This window comes from Scyliorhinus canicula, chromosome 18, assembly GCF_902713615.1.
Source record: "Scyliorhinus canicula chromosome 18, sScyCan1.1, whole genome shotgun sequence".
Lineage (NCBI taxonomy): Eukaryota > Metazoa > Chordata > Chondrichthyes > Carcharhiniformes > Scyliorhinidae > Scyliorhinus > Scyliorhinus canicula.
Genome location: NC_052163.1, coordinates 76,840,662 through 76,866,627, shown reverse-complemented (window position 1 = coordinate 76,866,627; position 25,966 = coordinate 76,840,662). Strand labels below are relative to the sequence as shown.

The following is a 25,966-nucleotide window of genomic DNA, read 5'->3' as shown; positions in this document are numbered from 1 at the left end:
GCAGTGGGCTGGAGCTGGTATACGTGTATACCAGGACTTTACGGTGGAGCTGGCGAGGAGGCGGGCTGCTTTCAACCGGATGAAGAGGGCACTGTACATTAGCAAGGTGCAGTGCGGCATTGTATATCCAGCGAAGCTGAGGGTGACTTACAAGCTCAAGGACTTTTATTTTGGAACGGCGATAGCAGCGGAGGAGTTTGCGAAGGCAGAAGGACTGTGGCAGAACCGAGAAATGGCCATGTGCCGATGTAACTTCATGACTGTATTTTCTTCTTTTGTTTGTTTGTTTCACTGCGTGCAGGTGTATGGGCTAAAGGAGCCGGTGTTGTATATATTTGGACAAGGGAAGTGATGGTACTTTCACTCGAAGTGAGGGCCCTTTGGGGTGTAGGTGGATATGCGGGGTTTGTGTGCTAAAAGGGGATTTCTGGGCTTTCTTAGGGCCGGGCAAGGGGGAAAGGGACCCGGGGGGTGGCTCCACGCTGGCCGGTTGAAGCCGGCCAGTGAACGGGAGTGAGGTGGGGTGAGGGGCTGCAGCCATCGGAGCCTGGCAGAACAGGGTTCGAGTGGTCTAGCCGGGGTGGAAAGTTGGGATGGGAAGGAACTGAGGTTGAGGGAAGGAGTTGTACAAGAGGCAGTGGGCGGGAGAAGTTGGGGAAGGGGGGGGGGGGCAGGTTTACAACTCTTGGTACCATGTACGGTACTTTCAGAGGTTGGATGGCGTTGAGTGTTGTTGGGGGGGGGGGGGGGGGAGAAATTGGACTCTATGGTGACCATGGGCGGTCCCGGACTCCTTTTTCTCCTTTGTTTTTTGTTTCCACCGTGGGAGGGTTTGTTTTATTGGATGCATATATTGACAGGTGAGCCGTTGTTTGGGGTGATGGGATCATTGTTATTGTTAAGGGGATTGATTTTGTATTTGTTACCGTTTACTGTCTGTGGGTGGGGTGTAAATTTTGGAGGAAAAAGTGAAAATGGAGAATAAAAACATTTATATAAAAAAACCAGTACAGTAGCATTGTGGATAGCACAATTGCTTCACAGCTCCAGGGTCCCAGGTTCGATTCCCGGCTTGGGTCACTGTCTGTGCGGAGTCTGCATATCCTCCCCGTGTGTGCGTGGGTTTTCTCCGGGTGCTCCGGTTTCCTCCCACAGTCCAAAAATGTGCAGGATAGCTAGATTGGCCATGCTAAATTGCCCTTAGTGTCCAAAGTTTCCTTTAGTGTTGGGTAGGGTTACTGGGTTATGGGGATAGGGTGGGGGTGTTGACCTTGGGTAGGGTGCTCTTTCCAAGAGCCAGTGCAGACTCGATGGGCCGAATGGCCTCCTTCTGCACTGTAAATTCTATGATAAAATTCTATGATAAACAGGTCAACAAAGTGATCACTGGCTTCGTTTGGGTGGGCAAGACCCCGCAAGTAAGGAAGGTAATGCTTGAGCGGAGTCGGGGAGAGGGCAGGCTGGTGCTGTCAAATTTTAGTAACTATGACTGGGCGGCAAATATAGCCATGATCAGGAAGTGGGTGGTGGGGGAGAGGTCGGCATGGGAGCGTATGGAGGCGGCTTCATGCAAGGGCACCTGTTTGGGTGCGTTGATAACTGCACCTCTGCCGTTCCCGCCGGCACGGTACTTCACCAGCCCAGTGGTGGTGGCAGCCCTGAGAGTCTGGGGGCAATGGAGGAGACATGTGGGAGCATCGGTCTGGTCCCCAATCTGTAATAATCACCCGTATGCCCCGAAAAGTATTGATGGGGGTTCCGGATATGGCAGAGAGCAGGGATTGAGAGGATGGGGGATATGTTTATAGAGGGGAGCTTTCAGAGTATGAAGGCGCTGGAGGAGAAGCTTGGATTGGCGAGGGGAAATTAATTCAGGTATCTGCAGGTGCTGGACTTCTTACGTAAACACGTGTCAAATTTCCACTCCTCCCATTAAGGGGGCTTCAGGACAGGGTAGTTTCCAGAGGGTGGGTAGGAGAAGGGAGCGTCTCCGACATTTACAATGAACTTATGGGGTCAGAGGAGACGCAGACCGAGGAGCTGAAGCGCAAGTGGGAGGAAGAGCTGGGAGGATGGTCTATGGGCAGACGCGTTGAGTTGAGGCAACGCGTCCGCAACAATTTAAGGTTGTTCATCGGGCTCACATGACAGTGGCCCGGATGAGCAGATTCTTTGGGGTGGAAGGCAGGTGTGCAAAATGTGCTGGAGGACCGGCGAACCATGTCCACATGTTCTGGGCATTTCCGAAGCTTAAGGGACTTTGACAGGGGTTTGCAGTTGTCATGTCCACGGTGTTGAAAACAAGGGTGGCGCTGAGTCCAGAGGTGGCGATTTTCGGGGTGTCGGAAGACTCGGGAATCCAGGAGGAGAAAGAGGCAGGCGTTCTGGCTTTTGCTTCTCTGGTATCCCGGAGACGGATACTATTAGCATGGAGGGACTCAAAGCCCCCCGAAGTCGGAGACCTGGCTATCGGACATGGCTAGCTTTCTCTGTTTGGAGAAAATCAAGTTTGCCTTGAGAGGGTCACCGTTAGGGTTCGCCCGGAGGTGGCAAACCTTCGTCGACTTCTTTGTGGAAAATTAATTGTCAGCGGGATGGTGGGGGGGATAGTTTAGCTGAGAGTAGGGGGTTAATAAAGGTAGGACCTGTAAGGAAGGGAGACAGCATTTGCACTATGTTTATAGTTTCATGTACATTGTTTATTGTGTTGATGTTACAATACCAAAAATACCTCAAAATGTTCATTAACAAAAAAAGGCTGATTTGTCAAATTTGTGCTCCTGCTTTGCCCACCAATTGCAAGCAGGTCTTCCCCTGATCTTAATAGATGGAAAATCACAGGTAGATTATCCAGGATTCCAAAATGCATGGTTGCCCGGTGAAACATGTTCTTACCATTTGCACAGCAAATCTGGTGAACTCCCCACTTTGGGTTAAAATGTTCTTACATTTGAATTCATGGCCTCCCGACCTACTTTCATAAATTCATTTTAAGTGGCACTCGTGGCTCAGTGGCAGCGTTACACTCCAAAAACCTGAACCCATAATCTAAGCTGATCCTTTAGGATAGCCCCAAAGACATGCTGCACCTTCTTTGAGATCAGACATCAAATTGAGCTCTTGTCCAACTCGTCGGGTGCATGCAAAAGATCCTATTGTGCTATTCAAAAAGAATGTCTGGTTCCCTAACCAAATACTTCCTTCAACAAACGTCACTGAAACTGACTAACCAACCCCTAACTGTAGGCTTATGTCGTATGCAAGCTGCCCACTTTGATTGTCCACGAAAGTGACTACACCTCAAGCAATTTAGAAGCAGTAAAGTGCTTTGGAATATCCTGTGGATATAAAAGGCACTATATAAATGACTCAAGTATAATTTACAATTTTATATATTAAAAATGGTGGAAATAGCAGGTCTGACAATATCAAGAGAAAGAGTCAAAGCTTCAGGTCAATGGACCTTTCATCAGAATCCATTAATAGTTTTTGTATAATTAGTTGAATTAATTTTACATACTTTCATAATATAGAACATATAGTGCAGGAGGCCATTCGGCCCATCGAACCCGGGTCCTTGGTGCTGTGAAACCGTAGTGCTAACCATGGCGCCACCGTGCTGCCCTCCAATGACCCCTCCTATTCTTTTTTGGACACCAAGGGCAATTTCGCATGGCCAATCCACCTAACCTGCACGTCTTTGGACTGTGGGAGGAAACCGGAGCACCTGGAGGAAACCCACGCAGACAGGGGAGAACGTGCAGACTCTGCACAGACAGTGATCCAGCGGGGAATCGAACCTGGGACCATGGCGCTGTGAAGCCACAATGCTAACCACTATGCTACCAAGCTGCCCAAGCTCCTCTAAACTCCAGAGCTTCATTTTTATAGCCGTTTTCACAACCATAGGAGATCCAAAGTGTATCTGCCAATTAATTACTTGTGTGGTCACCATTAAAATGTGGAGAAATACAGCACGGTCTGTTTCAGTTAATGTAATGTTTGCCAGCACATTGGGGAAGAATCACCTTGTTCCTCTTCAAATGGTACTATGGCTTCCTGTACAGACATGAGAAGGCAAATGTGTTCATTGTCACATCCGAAAGATGGCACCTTCAACATTGCACCATGAAGTCCAGCTTGATGGAGTACTGCTGGACAGAGTCCATACTTAACTCGGGAAGTTTGATGATTGAGGGAATTCTGCACAGGGATGCTGTTCTGGACTTTAACTGAGGGCGAGCGAGAGAGAAAGACAGCGAGACCCGAGAGCTGAAGTCCAGACACATTAACTAGGTAAGCAGATAGGTGATTGCTTCATGAGTTTAAGCTCTGAAAAGTTTTCCTCTAAACTGAAGCAGTAGTTTAAGTTATAAATTTAATACAGTACTACTATCTCCTTGATACTAATTTAAACTACTTGATATAACTACAAATAATCATTGAGTGAAACTTCTAAACTTAACCATATTTGGTTGAATAAAATGTAATAGTGAAGGCAGGGGAGGTGATGCGTTGCAGCAGGTAAGGGTGGCAGTTAGCACTGCTGCCCCTCAGCACCGGGGATCCAGGTTCAATTCTGGCCTTGGGTGACTATCTGTGTGGTGTTTGCACGTTCTCCCAGTGTCTGCGTGGGTTTCCTCCGGGTGCTCCAGTTTCCTCCCACAGTCCAAAGATGTGCAGGATGGCTAGATTGGCCATGCCCCTTAGTCCTCAAAGGTTAGGTGGAGTTATGGGGATAGGATGGGGGAGTGGGCCTAGGTAGGATGCTCTTTCAGAGAGTCGGTGCAGACTCGATGGGCCGAATGACCTCCTTTTGCATTGTAGGAATTCTATGATTCTATTGCTAAGGTTAGCGGATGAGACAGGGGAATTTGTAATGGAAAAAGAGAAAACAGCAAAGGTTTTGAACAACAAAGTGGCAGCAGGGCATTTAGAAATTCAAAACACAATCAAGCAGAGTCAACATGGTATTAAACATGGTATTATGAAAAGGAAATCATTTTGACAAATTTATTAGAACTCTTTGAGAATGTGACAACCAGTAGATGTAGTCCAAAAGGGATTCAGTAAAGTGTCACATAAAAGGTTACTACACAAGCTAGGAGCTCATTGTGCTGGGGTGGATAGTGCATTCGTTAACAGAAACAGAGAGTCAGGGCAGCACGGTGGCGCCATGGTTAGCACTACTGCCTCACAGCGCCAAGGACCCGGGTTCGGATCCCGGCCCCGGGTCACTGTGTGGAGTTTGCACATTCTCCCCGTTTCTGCGCGGGTTTAACCCCCACAACCCAAAAAGATGTGAAGGGTAGGTCAATTGGCCATGCTAAATTGCCCCTTAATTGGAGAAAAAAGAATTGGGTACTCTAAACTTATATTCAAAAAAAAAGAAACAGAGTCAGGATAAATTTCAAGTTGACAAACTGTAACCAGTGGTTAGCACTGTTGCTTCACAGTGCCAGGGACCCGAGTTCGTTTCCGGCTTGGGTCACTGTCTGTGCAGAGTCTGCACGTTCTCCCAGTGACTGCGTGGGTTTCCTCCGGGTGCTCTGGTTTCCTTTCACAAAGTCCCCAAAGACGTGCTTGTTAGGCGAATTGGACATTCTGAATTCTTCCTCTGTGTACTCATGTAGGCGCCGTCGTGTGGGATTTTCACAGTAACTTCACTGCAGTGTTAATGTGAGCCTACTTGTGACACTAATAAAGATTATTATTATTATGGGGCAACAACTATTTACAATCTATATTCAGGGCTTTATTAAGGGGTGGAGCATAGTGTAGCCAGATTTGTTGGCAATACAAAGATAGGTATGAAAGCAAGTTGGGAGGACATATAGGGCGCAGTTCAACTAATTGCAAACAAAGTTCCATAACAAGCAAGTATATCAGCACGCATGTTTCCCGATGCTCGCAGTGTCGAGAAACACTTGGCTATATAACGCAACTTGCGTTGAATGATTGGCCTCAGTGGGAAACGCGATGCACAGCCCCATTTCTACGCTCGGGAGCTCTGCTCACAGATCCCCCCAGTGTAGCAAAAGCCCACCCCCCCCCACCGCAAGTGACCCCCGACCCTCCCCAGCCTGAATGCATTATGGAACCCCCAACCCCCGCAACACCCACGCAAGGCACCTCAGCCCGATCGTGCAATAAATACCAGCTGGGCAGTGCCAACCTGGTAGTGCAATCCAGCTAGGGTTCCAGGCTGGCACTGCAAAGGTGCCCAAGTGGTACCAACAGTGCCAGGGCACCACCCTGCACAAAGGGCATGCAACTCGGGGCTTCCGATTCCCGGGAGACACCCACGAGCGCCGGTTCGTCTAGTCCCTGTTTGTGGAGACCAGTACCAAACGGCGAACGTCTGAGTTCTCTGAGGTGAAAGGGATCAAATCCCAACGTCTCAGTACCTCGGGAATCTGCACATTAGAATGAGACTAGCTGTCTTGCTCTAATCGGCAAATTTGCAAAAAAGTGATCTTGCCCATAATGGGTGGGATTCACGACGCGTCGTCTCGCGAGATCGTGTTGGCTCACGCGAGGCGTTGCAAGCTGGATAGATCCCGGGAGCGGGTTCTCCCGACTTTTATCGGCCACGCTGCACTGCAGCATGTTGCTTTCCGGGAACAGCGCAGCCATTAGATTGCGCCCAAAGAATCTGTTAGGTGGATTGGCCATGATAAATTGCCCTTAGTGTCCAAAATTCCCTTAGTGTTGGGTGGGGTTACTGGGTTATGGGGATAGGGTGGAGGTGTTGACCTTGGGTAGGGTGCTCTTTCCAAGAGCTGGTGCAGACTCGATGGGCCGAATGGCCTCCTTCTGCACTGTAAATTCTATGATAAAAAAGGGATATCAATAGGTTAAGTGATTGGGTGAAATATTGGCAGATTGAGTATAGTGTGAGAAAACATATTGAGTATATTGTGTGAAAACATGAGATGCTCCACTTTGGCAGGAATAACAGAATATTATGTAAATGGCAAGAGGTTGTAGAATGCTGTGGCACTGAGGAATCCAGATGGTCTTGTACATGAATGACAGATAGTATGTAAGTACAGAAAGTATTTTGGAAGGTAAGGGGATGTCAGCCTTTGTTGCGAGGGGATGGAGTATAAAAGTAGAGAGGTTTTGTGACAACTCTTCAGAGCACTGGTGAGACCACACCTTGAGTACAGCATTCAGTTTTGCTCTCCTGACTTAAAGAGGGAATGTACTTGCATTGGAGGTAGTTCAGAGAAGGTTCACCATATTTGTTTTTTTTGCGATGGCCGGGAATCGAACCCAGGTCAACTGCTTGGAAGGCAGCTATGCTCACCACTATACCACCATCGCTCACTTAAGGTTCACCATATTGATCCCTGAGATGAAGGGGCTTTCTAATGATGACAGGGTGAGCATTTGAGTTGAGAAGAATGAGGTGAACCTATTGAAACACATTGGCCGAGATTCTCTGACCCGGCGCTGGGTGGGAGAAACCCTGGAGGGACGCGGGAATCATGCCCCGCCACCCGTTTTCCCCATTCTTCAGCGCCGATTCTCGGGCGCCCGCGGTATTACCGCTGCCCCAGTCGGGGGCCGTTGACAGCAGCTTCCCCGGCGATACTCCGGGCCCGATGGGCCGACGATTTTGGCTGAGTCCCGCCGGCGTGGGTTACTCAGGTCCCACACAGCGGGACCTGGAAGGTGAGTCTGCAGGGGCCGTCCTGGAGGGGGTTGGGGCCCCCATGGTGGCCTGGCCTGCGATCGGGCCTACCAATCGGTGAGGGGGCTGGTTCCATGGGGGCCTATTTCTCTCCGCACCGGGCCCTTCTAGTGCTCCGCCATATTGCCCGGGGGCAGGTGTGGAGAAGGGAACCCCCGCGCATGCACGGAAATACGGCGGCTGTAGCGTGCATGCCCGGAATCACCCTGGTCGTTCCGCCATGCACGAACTTGCGCGGGCCATTCCACGCCGGCTGGAGCTGCCGAGACGATTTCGGCGCCAACCTAGCCCCCTAGGAAGGGGAGCATTTCCCTATATTCGGGGACTGTTGATGCCGGAGTGGTTGGTGCCGCCTTTCACGTCGGCGTGGGGACATAGCACCATTATTGAAGAATCCCACCCATGATTCTGAAGGGATTTGCCAGGTTAAATGCGGAGAGAATTTTTCCCCTCATTGGGGAATCTAGAGCTAGGAAGTAGTTTCAAAATAAGAGAAGACAGAGAAATTAGGAATTTCTTCTCTTAAGACGGCTGACTCATTGAATATATTCAAAGCTGAGTTACAGATGTTTTGGTCTACAAGGAAATCAAGGATTCTGCAGGAGTGGGGGGGGGGGGGGGGGGGGGTCACTAAAGTGGAATATCCAGATCGACCATGATCTTGCTGAATGGACTTGAGGGGTCAAATGACTTACTCCTGCTCTTATTTCTAATCTTCTTTCAGCACTACGCTAGATTATGTGCTCGAATATCAGGATTGGTGTTTAAACCAATGAAGTTTTGACTCTGGGCCAAGAGAGAAGACTGACACCATAATTAATGTTGATTTAAAAGAATGAGTGCAAGCACTAATTCCACTCCCGCCCCTACTTTCCCAAGGGAATCTTCTCAATATCTCTTCTGAAATTCCATCTTTGAAATATTTAATTAACAAGTATCTAGCCTCTTGCTCTAAAAAAACTCATGTATATAGTATTTTTCACAGACGTCTCAAAGAACCTCACTGCCAATGGCTTTTTTTTTGCTAAGTTTCTGTCAGTGTTGTAGAGAACGTGGCATCTAACTTAGTGCTCAGCAAACAGCAATGTGTCAGCGACTAGATAGTGTCTTTTGTGATATCGGGATAAATATTGGGCAGGACACTGGGGACAAATCATCTGCTCCTTTTCAAAATAATGCGATGTGTGATGTTTTACGTCGACTTGTGCAAGCAGTGGGGACCTTGTTTTAATGTCTCATCCAAAAGATGGCACTGCCAACAGTGCCACACTCCCTCTGCACTGCGCTGGAGTGCCAGCCTTGATTTTTGTGCTCAAGCCCTGATTGGACTTGAATCCGAAACCTTGTTAATCAGAGGCAAGTGTGTGACTAATCGAGCCATTGCCGACACACAAACTACTCTCAATTCCAAAAGCTTTCAGTTTTTCATGTGTTGGTTTTGTAAAAGATTGTCCAAAAATTCAAGTAAGCCAAGTCATTTTAATTATACAGGAGCACCACCTTGTAAAGTATGTTACTGTAAAACAAACAAACAGCTATTCTCCACCAAGCCATTAGAACTATTTCGGATAATGTAACTATTACTGATGGGCCCATAGTTGCCTGGGTCCAATGTTTTGCGGAATAGATAATACTTTCGCTTCCAGTGAATGTACCTGTGTGAATTTCTCTCCCGAGCCCAAACCAACTATGTGGCCCACTTTGCCCTAAGGACAGTGTCATCATTTGCAGTTTCACAAAGAGGCTAATGTGGGTAGCATTGTTGCTTCACAGCTTCAGGGTCCCAGATTCGATTCGCGGCTTGGGTCACTGTCGGTGTGGCGTCTGCACATTCTTCCTGTGTCTGCATGGGTTTCCTCCGGGTGCTCCGGTTTCCTCCCACAAGTCCCAAAAGACGTGCCATTAGGTAATTTGGGCATTCTGAATTCTCCCTCTGTGTACCCGAACAGGCGCCGGAATGGGGCGACGAGGGGCATTTCACAGTAACTTCATTGCAGTGTTAAATGTAAGTCTACTTGTGACAATAAAGATTATTATTATTAAATGGTGTCTTCCGCATCGCTGGTTTTCTACCAATTCCCAGAGGCTCAGCATTCATAAAACTGAATTCAAAACAGTTTGTCCACTATTCTGCGGGAAGAATTAGAGTTCCGCAAATACTGTCCATCCAACCGATTTTGACAGGATTCTTGTTTACACGAGTCGTTGAAGCCCCACTTGAGGCATTTTCTTCCCTGATGCTTTTTGGTCACTAAATGGAAATCTCAGGCCATTGTGAATCTCCCCAGCAGGAGGTTACAATGGCTTTTCCTTTCTGTTAGGAAGTGTCGGACTCTCCACCTCACATCACTGCTACCAAGCTCAAGGTCAGCGACTGTGTGTGTGTACTGAATGGAGATGGAAATTCAACATTGGACTATATATAAATTAATAACTATTTATAAAGAACCATGAGTAAAGGTATACTGTGCCTCCGTACTGAAAGAGTGACCATAAATGAAACACTTCATGTGGTTTTGGTAGTGTTCCAAACCAAGTAGAAGCAAAGCCTTCATACACCACTTCTGATGTAATGTAGCGAACAAAGTACGGCACCAAACCACAAAACGGCGATATTAGGTAAATTGACCAAAAGCTTGGTCAAAGAGGTAGGTGGATTAAAGGTTTGACAAAGGGTCACCTGGACTCGAAAAGTTAGCTCTTTTCTCTCCTTACAGATGCTGCCAGGTCTGCTGAGATTTTCCAGCATTTTCTCTTTTGGTTAGAGGGATTAAAGCTAGTCTTAAACAAAGAAAGACGGAGACGTTAAGGGATGAAATTTTGGAGCATGGGACTGAGGTAACTGAAGGTGAGGTCACCAATGATGGAGCGATTAAAATCAGCACAATAGGTCAGAATTAGAGGAGTGCAGATATCAGAGGGTTGTAGGACTGGAGGAGATTAAGATAGGGAGGGTTGAGGCTCTGATTGGATTTGAAAATAACCATATTACGCCTCTTCTTCCCTACAGGTGATGAATTATGTTGCATCCTGAGCCACAAGTGCCCCTAGGCCTAGTTGGCAAAGTTGAGGAAATGTCTGAAATGCCAAGAGAATGGGAATTCGCCAACCCAAACAAATAGAGCTTTGCTAATTTATTTTAAGAGTGGCACACATTAAAGCAGGCTACATTTTAAAACTGGTCGTTTACTTCTTTGCTGTCTGTGAAAACCTGTTGTGTGCAAATTAAGCTGTTGTGTTTCCTACGTTACAACACTGACTATATTTCACAAATAATTCAAAGGAGGAGGTAGAGGCTATATAAATGCAAGATTTTCGTCTGGAGGTTAATGGGTGCCTTATTGAAGTATATTAATTAAAGAGTGCAAACAAAGCAAAGTCATAATACTTTATTTCAAAAAAATAGACTTTACATACGATCCCAAAACGTCCAACCCCGATTTCCTACATTTTCAGCTGGGTGGAGTGTGGCTCTTTCAAAAGTATTTCATTAGGGTGTAAAGCACTTTGGGCCACCCCAAGGTCCTGAAAGACGCTATATAATTGGAAATCTTTATTTCCCCCCCAAAATGAGTGAATCAAACAAGTCTTTTATCACAGCTATCACATCACCTCGGTGGGCATTCTGTGTGTTGAAGGAAACAGCAGTGTGAGAAAGCCCTAGCAAGTGTAAGAGATTTAAGAGCCTCCCAATTATGAGAAGAGCCAGACTGGGAACATGTCTAGAACATAGATGGCTATCCATCATCCAAATATACACGTTTAGACCCTCTCATAACTTGCATTTATGTAGCACCTTTAATGCAGTAAAATGTCCCAAGGCACTTCACAGGAGTGTTAAAGACAAAAATTGATACTGAGGCAGAGTTACAGATGACCAGAATCTTGGTCATAGAGGTGAATTTTAAAGGAGGAGAGAGGTGCAGGGGTTGAGGGAGAAATTTCCAAGCTCATAGGCAGCTGAAAGCACAAACACCAATGACGGTGCAAAGTAAACCAGGAATGTACAATTGAATGAAGTCAGAGTTCTCAGGAGGGTAGTAGGGCTTGAGGAGGTAATGGAGATGGGGGGGGGGGGGGGGGGGGGGGGTAGTGAAGGAGAAACCAAAGAGGGATTTCAATACAAGGATAAGAATATTCAATCCAGCGTGTTGCTGCATGGAGCTTGTGTAGTTCAATGAGTACAGGGCACACACAAGCTGCATTGAAGCGCACTCACACAAGGAGCGCACTGGAGTCATGCTAACTTGAAACGCTAACTCTGTTTTTCTGTCTCCAAAGATGCTGCCAGGCCTGCAGAGTTTTTGCACCATTTTCTGTTTTTGTTTGAGTCAGCCAAGTAGCCTCAAGTTCTGCCAATTTCGAATGACTGGTTGTTTTGAGAGTGTTTCCAAGAGAATACATCTTAATTCCACAGTATACACATACATGTCAGAAGAGATATCATCCAACGGAGCGACAGGAGTCTGAAAAGATGGATTTCACCCTTTTCTGGTCCAGAATGTTGAAAGAGGCTTGCTGCTAGCCTCTCCCCTTGTGTATCCCTCCTTTTGGATATCATTACTCAGTAATTCAATTCCTCTCACTCAGTAACAGGGGAAATACTTTACCAACTGCAAGTACTGGACACAAGAGAATTGTTTCTTGCCTTTTACCAGTTATTCCATTGCAAACTTCATCCTCTAGCCTCATCCTCCAGGCTATTCCTACCATGAGGTGGGATATCATCTGGTGACAGCCACAGAATGTGACCATAACCTAGATCATTCACAACAATCATCCCTCCAGGTGGTTATTGGGATAGGGTGGGGAAGTTGACTTGGGTGGAGTTCTCTTTCAGAGGGTCGGTGCAGACTCAATGAACCGAACAAATGAATCCATAAAGTTGAGTGTGGCCACTACCTCGTCCCTCCTGTGAGGAGAAACAGGGTGCGTCGGTAAAGGCAGTCGGCTTAATGCATCTGCATTTGCAATCTGGGTGCCGGGACCGTACCCAAACAGGTACTTGTTTGCAGGAGGGCCCAAAGTTGGATCCAGGCGGAGGCAATGGGCGGAATTGTCTCGTCTTCTTTAAAAAGACCGAGCAGTGGCTTGTGGTCCGTGATGATAGTGAAACATTGACTGCGCACATATTGATGGAAATTCTTCACAAAGAAGACAACTGCCAAATCTTCTTTTGCGATTTGTGCACAATTGCGCATGGCCACATCCAGTGTGTGGGAGGCGAAAGCGATTAGCCTCTCTCTCTGCCATCTTCCACGTGCTATGATAAAATGGCGCCAATGCCGTTCGGTGACACATCACATGTGAGAATTAGCTGTTTGGCGGAATCATTATGTGCTAACAAGCCGGAGGAAGTGTTTAAAAAAAAAATAATTTCGAGTACCCGATTCTTTTTTTTTTCCAATTAAGGGGCAATTTAGCGTGGCCAATTTGCATACTCTGCGCATCTTTTTGGGTTGTTGGCATAAGGCCCACGCAGACAAGGGGAAGCCAGAGGAAGTCAACTTATTTTTTCCCTGAATGCTGCTTCCTGTTGCTCTCTCCCCGCCCATTCCTGGCCCTTTTTAAAAGGAGATGTTGGGGGGGGGGGGGGCGTGGTTAACACAATCGCGAGGCCGGGGATGAACTTGTCATAACAGTTCACCAATCTCAAAAAGCACCACGACTCTGTGGTGTAACCCTTTAAGGACCACTCGGTAGCCCAGGTACACCGCTTCCCTCGCATGGAAAATGCACATTTCCGCAAACGCCCGTCTCCAAGAAATGAGGGGCACCTCATCCAAATAACTTAAGTGTTCCTGTTCGGTTGCCCCGATGACCAACATGTCATCCAGATATACTGACACTCGCGTTAACCCTCGTAGTATATTTCCCATCACCCTCTGAAATACGGCACAGGTCAATGACACTCCAAAGGGTAGTCTGGTGTACTCATACAGGCCTCAATGGGTGTTTATAGAGACGTATTTCTGCAGGGTCCAATTCCAACTGCAGATACATGGCACATATCAAGCTAGGTAAATGAGTGCCCACTGGTCAATCCTGCGTCTAGGTCCTCGATGATGGGCATTGGGTAATGATCCAACCGGGTGGCCCTGTTGACCGTTAACGTATAGTCCCCACACAATCTGACCATTTTATCATGTTGGAGCACCGAGACCACCGATGCCCCTAATTGGCAAAATGTATTGGCCTGATGATCCTAAGCCCTTCGAGCTGGCTAAGTACGGCCTCAGCTTTCACTAACAAACTGTAAGGGACCGGGCGAACTCTGAAATATCTTGGTTGTGTATCCAAGTCAACTTGAACTTTTACCATGGCCCCTTAAACTTTCTCTAGTCCAGGTTAGAAAACCTCAGGATATTTTCCTCGCACATCGTACAAGCCCCTGGACCCCATTTGGAAAATCTATTGCCAATCCAGATGTAGGCGCTTTACCCAATCACAGCCTAGCAGGCTGTGGCCATGTCCCTTGACAATGATCAATAGGAGACGCACCGACTGTTGTCCTTAAATTGCCTGTGACCAGTAGATCCAACTGCTGTACTCCCTATTTTGTCCTGTCGAAAGTCTGCTTTCCAACAACACGGCTCCCTTGTCTAGCTCCATGTCCAATGGATACCCATTAACCTGTACAGTTATCTTGAAAGGGGCGGGGGGGTGCACTTGGGGTGCCGTAACACAATTCAGCGGCGTACACTCTTCCTCGGGCTGGTCCAGGTGGAAAGTGCGAGCCCGTGATTGGCGCCTGCCTCGACCAGGGTGCCCGACCTGTGCCTTGCTCTCCCTCTATTGACTCCGGGGAGGTATCCTATTGCGACGACACAGTCCTTGACCAACGGACCTGGCCCCTATGGCACTCGGTCTATGACAGGGTATCAGTCCTAGAAGGGCCTGTTCGCCGGGAGGGTGCGAGTCCTAGAATGTTTACTTCCGCATGATCTCCTGCAATACTCTTTCAGCACTTTTGCGGGAAAGCAAAATTTGTAAGCCTGAAGGTTTAGGGATTGTTCGGCTAGCAACTCCCTATGAGTAGCCATGTTATTGACGCCGCAGGCCAAACGGTTGCACAGCATTTCGGAAAGGGAAATTCCGTATTCACAAATTTCGGCTATTTTTTGTAGTCTTGTCAAAAAACTCAGTTACTCTCCAGGGGTCCTCGCTGCTGTATTAAAACGGTATCTTTGCACTAATCCAGATGGATTAGGGTTGAAATGTTGCTCCACTAGGGTTATCAATTGTTCAAAAGTGTTAGCATCTGGAGCTGTAGGATATGTTAGTCTTTTAATCCCTCCATAAGTATGTGCTCCACAGGGGTCAGCAATATTTCTGTCTGTCGATCATCTTCTGTGGTAGCGTTCTCCCAGAAAAAGTAACATATGCGTTCTGTGTACTGTGTCCAATCCTCGAAATGTGTCGTACATGCCCAATCTTCCAAATAAAGGAATTTTTGTAAAAAAACATTCCAACCGTGATCCAGCAAAGTAAAGGCGGTGGTTCACCCAACAGTGTAGCAGAGCAACAGTGATCCAGTTGTATCCTCATCACCAGTTTTTATTGACCACAAATGAGTCCGAACCGAGTTATTAAAAAGTAAACTTGGGTTATTGCAAAGCAATTATATTTCCAATATACCTCAGATCCCAGCCAGGTCTGCTTTGTCGGTTCCATACCTGGCCGACTTTACACAGATCTTAACCATGAATCATCTAGTTTCCCATCCTCTTAGCAGGGGGAGCTTGTATTCAGCGAGACTTACAGGGAGACGGATTGTTCCAACCCTGTCGGTCTTGTGCAGATTATAACAATCATGCTCAAGCAGTCAGAGGCTAGAGCCTCCAACAGACCATATAGAAATAGCATCATCATGGATTGCCCCACCAAATTCTTTAATGTCCTAAAGTAGAAGATCACTTTCACACAGAGCTAAGTGTAAAATCTCTCCCAGCTCAAGACGATTACTGAAGAAAAACTACAGCATTGATGCAATATTAAAGTGAACATGAAGCAAGCCTAACTGGGTCCATTATGTAAATGATATGCTCAATGGCCCAAATTGGACTGGATCCAGACTTCCGGTGGCGCCCTCGAGGAGGCAGGTCGCAGGTCGGATTGCTCCCGCCCGCGATGGGCAAACGGACCTTTAACAACAGACTTTTTTGGGACCTGGCAGCCTGAATCGGTGGAGGAGACGATAGGGAAGAGGTTTCCTTTCCGGGGTATGGGCAGCTGGACTAGAAGTGGTCGTGTGGAGCAGCAAGGATCGAAGCGGGAGCAGCGGGGACCCCAGACCGGGCGGCCAAGCATGGCGGACGGCAGGGACCGGGGAGCGAAGGCTCACTGGCCAAGTGAGGAACAGATGGAGTTCTTCAAGAACTGCTTCGCCGAGCTGAGGAGGGACACGCTGGACCCGATGAGAGCGGTGATGGACCGAATGGTCGAGACACAGGCGGTCCAAGGGAAGGCGCTCAGGGAGGTCGAGGCGAAGCTCTCCAGCCAGGCGGGCACGATAACGGAGCTGGAGCACGAAGTGGAGGAGCTGAACGCCCGTCAGAGGAGGATGCAGGAGCAGCTTGAAGAGCTGGGGAACAGAGCCAGGAGGCAGGATTTAAGGATCATTGGCCTCCCCGAGGGCTGCGAGGGGTCAGATGTGGGCGCATACGTTACGGGTATGCTCGAGGCGCTGAAGGGACCGGAGGCCTTCCCTCAACCCCTGGAGTTAGATGGGGCACATAGAGCTCCCGCAAGGAAGCCCAGGACGGGCGACCGACCGAGGGCCTTGGTGGTCCGCTTTCACCGGCTTGCTGACAGGGAACGTGTGCTGCGATGGGCCAAGGCGGAGAGGAGCAGCAGATGGGAGAACTGCGAGGTGCGCATTTACCAGGACTTGGGAACGGAGCTGGCTAAGAGGCGTGAAGGATTCATCAAGGTAAAGGCAGCCCTCTACAAAAAGGAGGTGAGGTTTGGAATGCTGTATCCTGCAAAGCTCTGGGTTACGTTTGAGGAACTCCACTACTATTTTGAGACACCAGAACACGTTTGCACCTTTATTAAAGAGAAGACGCTGGACTTGAACTAATCGGCACATGGTTCTTTCAGTGCTGTACAGTGGCGGCGGCCTGTTAACCCAAAATTGCTCTGATTAGGTGTGGACTTTTATTAAAAGAAGCTGGACTGGAACTAAAGGACTTTGGGCTCTCAGAGCTTTTGTGTGGCGGCGGTTTGTTAAACTATCCTGTACTGTAATGTTTTATCCAAGATTGTTTTCAGCCTGGACAGAGAGTGGGGGCTGGAGGGCGCACTGTTTAGGGTGTTTTTGGGGGATTGCAACGGGGGCGGGGGGGGGGGGGGGAAAGAGAGGGGCCCTGCAAAGGGGGATGGGCTAGGGTACCTTTTGGCGGGAGATCGGGGCCTCTGATAGGGGGATGGGCTAGGGGCTGGTTACGGGACTTGAAAGGGCACGGTGGGATACAATTAGGTTAATGGGTCCCTGGTGTGTGGGGGGAGGGCCCGAGCACTGGGACGGGAGACAGGTAGGCGCCAAGAGCATGGGTCAGCGTAGCTAGCGTAGGTCAGGGGGCACCAGGGAGAGTCGGAGGTGGGGCAGGGCGGGCTAGGGCCAAGCGCAGGGCTGACCTGGCAGGTCAGGCCTTGGGGGGCAGGGGAGGGGAGGGGAGGGGAGGGGAGTGTTAGGGCCACGTTAGTTTAGTTGAATACGTGTGGCATGGGCAAACAGAGCTGGCAGGGGAAGTGCCTTGTTAACATGTTTATTCTTTCCCACTGTTCGTTTTCACTATGTTAAGGCTCTTTGCACAGGGCCATTTTTCTCTCTGTAACTGTTACAAATTTGTGTTAAATAAAAAACTCAAAAAAAAACTAATTGGACTGGATCCATAATATTCCAGCAAGTGTTTCACTTGAGCCAGATTCTACCTGGGTCAGTTTTGAAACACTAATGCTGTGAGAACACAGCAATCTAAACAGAATGTTAAAGATCATTACATACTGCATCAGAACTGACTTGAGATGATGTTTGCATACCACCGAACACTTCCAATGGGGCTATAATTCAAAATCAAACAATTTGAATCTCTTCATCACCTGGAACCTTGAATTTTACATTTCTTATGAACCGTGGTGGGTTCGGGTCTGTGAGAGAAAATACATACATTTTTACATCTATCCTCTGTTCATTAATAGTAAAGGACAAGCTGGAAGCGTAAAGCTTTCAAACGCAGAGATGCCAGAATAAATTACCACAAATTTGATCATACCCTTGTGTCACCACATCTGTAATTCTTTCAAATATCTTGCGTATTATAGATAGAACATGTCAACAACAGAGAGGCCAACTGTGGGTTGCTGTATTTCAACAGGCCATGATTCTGGCACTGCCATTGTGGAGGTTGCCCAGCGGAATGAACATTTGCCCACAGACATGAAAAGGAGGTCAGAGAATCAGACAACACAGGAAATGGCCACATTCAGCTCATCATATCGGTTCTTTGAAAGAGTTAGCCAATAAATTCCATACCCTTGGTGTTTCCGCGTAGCCTTACAAAAGTTTCCTTTTAAGCAGATATATCCATTTCCTTTTGAAATATACCACCCCCTCAGGCAGCATATTATTCCAGGCCACTTTCTCATTCCTGCTCGTAGTTATTAGGATAGGTCTGACAATGGAGCTGATGAAAAGTGAGAAAATAAAACAGCATCAGGATCAGCACCGGTCATGCCTCAAACTAATGAAGTTACAACATGGGAACCCCCATGCATGCTAAACACAAGTAGCATGTAATGGACAGAGCTAAGCGATGCTACAATCAATGGATCAGATCAAAGCCCTGCAATTTCATAGAAAATAGGAGGATTAGGCCATTTGGTCCTTTGAATCTGCTCCGCCATTCAGTATGACCATTGCTGATCCTCTTATCTCAAAACCATACTCTGGTCGTTTCCCCTTACCTCTGGACATCTTTAAAGAGTCCATAAATCTATTTGTTTCTTAAATATATTCAGTAATTTGTGCCTCCACAGCCTTCTGTAGTAGAGAATTCCATAGCTTCTGAGTGAAGAAATTTATTCTGACCTCAATTCTAAATGGCCTATCCTGTATCCTGAGACTATGACCCCTTGTTCTAGATTCTCCAGCCAGAGGAAACAACAAGCCTGCGTTCAGGCTGCCCAGCTCTGTCAGAATTTTAGAAGTTTGAATTCGATCCCCTCTCGTTTTTCTAAATTCCAGTGAATACAGGCGCATTGGCCCAATCGCTCCTCAGACAAAATCCTGTCACCCCAACAATCAGTCTGGGGAATCTTCATTGCACTTCCTCTATGGCAAGTATATTATTTCTTAGATAAGGAGACCAAAACTGCACATGAAACTCCAGGTGCGGTCTCACCAAGGTGTAGTGTGATCTCCTTGCTCCTGTACTCAAGTCCTCTTGCAATGAAGGCCAGAATACCAATTGTTTTCCTAACTGCTTGCTGTACCTGCATGCTTGCTTTCAGTGACTGGTGCACTAAGACATCCAGGCTCCTTTTTACATCAATTCTGCCACATCCAGTCCTGAATGATGGTGGATAATTAAACTAATGGGGAGGAGGCAGCTCTGAGAACATCCCCATCCTTAAATGATGAAACAGCCCAGCTTCTGAGTGCAAACGACAAGGTTTGCAATCAGCTTCAACAAGAAGTGCTGAGTAGATGATCGATCTCGGTCTCCGACTGAGTTCTCGACCAACATAGAAGCCAGTCTTCAACCAATATAATTTGGTTTATTTGAGCGCACACGGCACTGCAAAGGCTATTGGCCCCGACAACATCCTGGCTGTAGATCTGAAGATGTGTGCACCAGGATTAGCTGTTGAGCTGTTATGGTACAGCTGCAACACTTGCATCCATCTGATGAAGTAGAAAACTGCTTAGCCATGTCCTACCCATAGAAAACAAGAGAAATCCAGTCTACCTAATTATGGTCAGTTTACTCTCAATCATCAGTAAAGCGATGAAAAGAATCAGCAAATGTGTTATTAAACAACACCTAGTTATCAATAAGCTGCTCAACAATTCTCAGTGTGGGTTCCACCAGGGTCACTCAAATCCAGACCTCAGTCTTGGTTCAAACCTGGACAAAAGGGTTGGAATTCCTGAGGAGGTAACAATGATTTCCCTTGACATCAAGGCAGCATTTGACCAAATGCGGGATTAAGGAGCCAGAACAAAACTGGAGTTAATAGGAATCAAGGTGAAAATTCATCATTGGTTGGAGCCATACCTAGCACAAAGGACAATGCTTGTGGTTGTTGGAGATAATCATCTCAGCCCTAGGATATCACTGCAGGTGTTCTTCAGAGTAGTGTCCACCTAACCATCTTCAGTTGTGTTATCAATGATCTTTCTTCGATCATAAGGTCAGAAGAGGAGATATTCAATGATGATTGCACAGTATTCAATTCAAAACTCGTCTGATAATAAAGTAGTCCCTGCCCATACACAGTGGGACCCAGACACATTTGGGCTTGTGCTGATAAGCGGGCAAGTAATATTCATGCCACAGAAGTGCCAGGCAATGACCATTGACTACAAGAGAAAGTCTAACCGCACCTCCCCCTTATATTTAATGGTGGTGGTGGTGGTGGGGGGGGGGGGGGGGGGGGGGGTGGGGAGGCGGGGGCGGTACTCTAGTAAAAGTTCCCGCCATCACAAGGGGGGAGTTGATGCGTGTGTGTGTGTGCGCGCGCGATGTAGCGAGGTAGATCAGCATTGATCACAAAATTAACTGGACAAAGGATATGAATATTGTGGCTCGAGTAAATCAGAGGCTGTGAATTCTGTTGTGAATAACTCACCTCCCATAAACTGTGAAAGACACCCAAACAGTGCAACTATAATTCTGCCAAACTTCATGTCTGGAGAGAACGCTTGGAGATTTCTACTGTGGAGTTCTCAGCTAATTAATTGAAGATATCCAAAAGAGGCACATTGATCAATACAAGTGTGTACATATACTGCAACAGTTTTGATGGCACTTAAAGCTGGTGTGATGGAATACTCCCCACTTGCTTGGATGAATGAGACTCCAGTAACACTCAAGAAGCTTGACACCATCCTGGACAAAAGAGCCACTTGATTGGCACCCCATTCAACACCTTAAATATTCACTCCCTCCAGCATTGGTGCACAGTGGCAGTGGTGTGTCCCATCTACAAGATCCACTACAGGAACTCACCAAGCCTCCTTCAACATTACCTTCCAAACCTGCGATCTCTTAAAGAACAAGGCAGCAGTTACATGGGAACAATACCTCCAATTTCCCCTCCAAGTCACAGACTACCCAGACTATTGAACCTATATCGCTGGTTCTTCATCCTCGGAACTCTCTGAGAGCCTTGTGGGACTACCTTTACCACACAAGTTGCAGCAGTTCAAGGGCTTTTAGGGATGGGCAATAAATTGTGGCCTTGTTAGTGATGCCCACATCCCATAAATAAACACAAAAATGGGAGAAGTAAAACAACAATATTGAAAGCAGGGAAGGAGTTGGGGATAAACAATTAAATTAAACAGCCTCCTCTATACAAGTCATATAAAGTAAAATAAAGGCATCAGGCAACTTCTGTGTCTTAAAATTAAAACAGTACATAAATCAAAAACAGCCATGTGCATTTTGCTGAATCCACAAAACTGGGTGTTGGCGTGGTGGATCTAGTCCAGCCTATTCCAATATTCTGCATGAGTCACACAGACCTTGAAGAGACGTTGACCCTCATATAGAGTCCATAAAGAGAACCTGCCTCGGCAAAACTCTACACATTCTGCTGCTAGGACAGACTGTTCTTATGATAAAATAATTTCTGTACAAGTGTTATGCAGCAAGCGGAATTGTGCTCATTTAGCGACAACCTATCGACATTGGATGAACTACAGAATCAAGTGGGAGTGAAGTGCCTTTTCACATGAAGGGGACTGCAAGATTTATACAAGGAAAAATGTAGCTCATCACCTTTTACCAAAATTGGACAGCATTTGCTGCATATGATTGTCGCTAGGATTTTAGCTTTGTGTAAAAAGGGATGGGGAAATTCACTGCACAATGTCCACAATTCTGTGAAAGACTCCCTTAATCGTGCAATCATAATCCTGCAAACCTAATGCCTGGTGAGAACACGTCCAACTATACAAGTGTGAAATAGTGATGTTGGCAGGAGGAGTTCTCAGCAGTTGAACTAAAGACATTGAAGAATAAGCTCATCGATCAACATAAGAATGTATGTATAAACTGCAACAATTTTCAAGTGAAAATTTAAACCCAGAGGCAACAATGGCCATGCATGAATGAATTGTTACCTTGCCTTCAGGTAGAAAGGCAGAAAGTCACAGGCAAGCTTTAAAAACATCTGCAGTGCTCCTACTCGCCCAACTGTAGAGGCTTGACACCTGTGGAATTTCAAAAGTTGTCAAGTTGTGGTCCATATGCCAAGACCTCATTGTAATTACGCAAATGGCATGGTCATACACACGTACATCGTCACTCAGCAATGTGGATGCTTTGTAGGCGATTTGAGAGACCAGCTGCTGAACTGCAACTATCGATTAAAAAAGCTAAACAAGGATTCATCAATAACAACACAGGTGATTAAGCGGCAAGTTGAAAATATTTACATTGTTAGTAATCAATTCGCTGGAATCAGAAATCTTTGTAGTTGCTAAGAAAACCCATCACTATTTACTTCTCAGAACACAAAGGGAAATGTTTTCACTAAAACTGTATATGAAACCGCTCTGGTAATGTTATGGAGTGCTCTCAGTGCCAGGGAAATAGGTACTTTTTGACAGAACGAGGAGTCCACCAAAAATTAAGCTGGAAAAGAAATATTAGTATCATGCACGACAAAGGGCAATTTTCTGCTTTGGATGTATTATATTCAGACACTTGTTAAATGACACAAGTAGCATATGGACTCAAAATGGTTTCATTCCACTTGTGCAGATAGCTCAAAAGCAATGCCATCTTCCCCCTTATTAACTCTTTTGCAAACTATATCACCTTCTGAACAAGTCATATTTAAGTTAATTTTGTCCCTTTGCAAAAGGCTCAAAATTCGAGGCAGAAGACATCAGTATGTAGTTTTGCAGGAAAAGAACCTGCACAATCTTATCAGAGGCTACAATAACACAGGACAGTGAGAAAACTTGAATACCCTTTACATATTTTCATTGTACTACAATCAAAAAGTACTGAAACATCAGGAGTGCGCTGCATTGTCCAGTTGCACAGGAATGTCTCCACACATTTATTATATTAAAGAAAAGCAATGTGCAATGAGTTAAAATCTGATAGATTTTTAAGTTACACAACATTCTATTGGACAAATATAACTGACATAATGTACAAGTCCTTACAGGTTAATAAGCTGCACTGAACAGGGTGATTTCCTATCCAGGATTTTTAGTTTACTGCAGTCTCACAGTTACACGAAGGCATGTTTGATGGGGAGGTATGGGCGGGTCGTTATAAAACATAAAACAGGACACTGTACATTTAGAGTTTGCAAAAACACCACTTAGGCATTTTGCACCACAAGTAGAATAATAAACCGGGCAGTTTATATATATTATGTATTTTTTTTCCTTTAGGAGAGAGGGCGGAGGGGTTTGGCGTTGCTTCTCTCCAATATCGCATTAAAGTTAGTTATAGCATCAGTATCAAAGCTTTCAAGTCTTTCATGTGCATAAACACAAGAGCTGAAATTGCTGATTCACTGAGAATGATACAGGTTTCTCTCTCCTTTTTAACTACACAGAACATTCTTTGTGCACCATCACCTCCTGTGCCCCCAACGGAGTCCATGCAATTTATTCCACTGGTCCATAAAGTGATTGTTTAGATGCCATCTGGAGAGGATTCGGCTTTTGTTCAGTACGTTCAGTGTCCAACCATTTTCTCTTTCCTTCCCATTTCTTCGGCCCTTTAATTTGACAGCTCACACGCCTTTGATTCAGTGGACCAGGGCACTATTTACACATTTGACATTTCTGCTTTGCTGAGTGCTATGGCAAGCTCTAGGTCCTCTTGTTCTTGCCTTCGTAACCGCTCCAATCTCTCATGTTCTGCTCTTTCACTCTCTCTTTTCGCCCATTCCAGTTGTTGCTCTTCATTACCAAACTGTAAAGAAACAAAACAGGGGAAAATATTAATGTGCATTTAAGAAATGTCCCTCGTGATGTAAACATGCAGCATCCCCACCCCTCAGATGGAGCAACCAACAAGCACCTGTACGATCAACACCAACACTAATTGAGAGACATTCATAGTGAGACAGTAGCACAAAAGGGGACTGATGGATCAGCAAGCTGCCCCACCCAGCCTCACTAATTCTTACTCAGTTGTTCAAAAACTATGTAATCAGATAATTTAGACTATTTAAGTAAATTAAGACTGGTGAAAATTAATTTAGAAATATCCTGTTGCATGCTTCTAGCATTTGACTGCAAAGAAAAAAGGACATTAAGCCTAAGTAGACTCTGCCAGATTGTACAATTTGCCCACAAACTGGGTATACCCAGTCCACTTCACTAATGCAGTTAGCCGACCACAGTTCATCCTCCCAGTTGATTAAGGTCTGTTGAGCTCATTGACATTTTTTGACATTCCAGGTTTTTTCAACCTTATTTCAACTGTGTGGGATCTTGCTATGTACATATTGGTTGTTGCTTATCATTCATTATAGTAGTGACTGCACTTCAAAGTACTTCATTGGCTGTGAAGGACTTGGGGATGCCCAGAGGTCATGAAAGGTGTGATTAAAAGCAGAATTTATTTTCCTTATAAATCTCATCACTCGACTGAGATACAAATACAGTCCACAAATTTTTCATGCAAAATGCTGGACTTTCTCCACCTCAATTTTTTATATCAATGAGATAAACATCAACTCATATTACAGGGATTTAGCATCATAGAGGTCTACAGCACAGAAAGGACCCTTTGGCCCATCGCATTGGCGCTGGTTAAAAACAACTGCCCAAGTATTCTAACACCATTTTTTAGCACTTGGCCCATAGCTTTGTATTCCTGGCACCGCAAGTGCACATCTCATAGAATCATAGAATTTACAGCGCAGAGGGAACCATTCTGCCTATCGAGTCTGCACCGGCCTTTGGAAAGAGCACCCTATCTAAGCCCACACCTCCACCCTATCCCCACACCGCCACCCAATCCCCGTAACCCCACCTAACCTTTTTTGAACACTAAGGGCAATTTAGCATAGCCAATTCACGCAGACACGGAAGAACGTGCAGACTCAGCACAGACAGTGACCCAAGCCGAGAATCAAACCTGGGACCCTGGAACAGTGAAGCAACTATGCTAACCACTGTGCTACCGCGCTAAATACTTCTTGTATGTAATGAGGGTCTCCTCCTCCACCAACCTTTCAGGCAGTAAGTTTCAGACTCCCTCACATCCCCTCTAAACTTCCTGTCCCTTACCTTAAATCTATGTCCCTTGGCATATCGTTCCACCAAGGGGAAAAGTTTCTTCCTGTCTACTCTTTATACACCTCATAATTTTATACATCTCAAGTCACCTCTGCTCCAAGTAAAACAACCCGTCTATCGAGTCTCTCTTCATAATTAAAACTCTCCAACCCAGGAAGGGGCTGGTTTAGCTCACTCAGCTAAATCGCTGGCTTTTAAAGCAGACCAAGCAGGCCAGCAGCACAGTTCAATTCCCGTACCAGCCTCCCCGGACAGACGCCGGAATGTGGCGACTAGGGGCTTTTCACAGTAACTTAATTGAAGCCTACTCGTGACAATAAGCGATTTTCATTTTTCATATTCCTCCTATAATGTGGATTCCAGAACTGCACACATTACTCTAGTTGTGGCCTAACCAACGGTTTATACAGTTCCAGCATAACCTCCCTGCTTAACTCTATGCCTCCGCTAACAAAGGCAAGAAATATAATATAGAAACTGTTGCTCTGATAGCGTCTGTAGAGAGAGAAGGGAGCTAATGTTTCGAGTGAGGATGATTCTTTGTCAAAGCAAGCATATAATATGTCTTCTTAACCACTTTATCCACCTGGTCTGCTACCTTAAAGAACCAGTGTACATGCACAGCAAGATCCCTCTGATCCTTGGTGCTTCCCAGTATCCTGCCGTTCATCATGTATTCCCTTGTCATGTTTATCCTGCCCAATTTAAATTTGCATGTCGAATATTCTGCAGCCTGGGGAAAGGGGGAGATTCAGGTACTT

General features: G+C 46.2%; 1 protein-coding gene and 1 non-coding gene across 7 annotated transcripts in view; both read right to left on the bottom strand.

Moving 5' to 3' along the window:
* Positions 1 to 7,257: 7,257 nt before the first annotated feature.
* trnag-ucc lies at positions 7,258 to 7,329 on the bottom strand. Its single transcript has one exon. It is a non-coding gene; the product is annotated as a tRNA-Gly (tRNA).
* Positions 7,330 to 22,893: 15,564 nt separating this feature from the next.
* eps15l1a (epidermal growth factor receptor pathway substrate 15-like 1a) overlaps positions 22,894 to 25,966 on the bottom strand; it is a 584,484-nt gene continuing 581,411 nt past the window's right edge. For all 6 annotated transcript variants that reach the window (XM_038777805.1, XM_038777809.1, XM_038777810.1 and 3 more), the window contains one exon: positions 22,894 to 23,871. In XM_038777805.1, the coding sequence (XP_038633733.1) occupies positions 23,725 to 23,871 (147 nt within the window). In that variant the 3' untranslated portion in view covers positions 22,894 to 23,724. The remainder of the gene's footprint in view (positions 23,872 to 25,966) is intronic.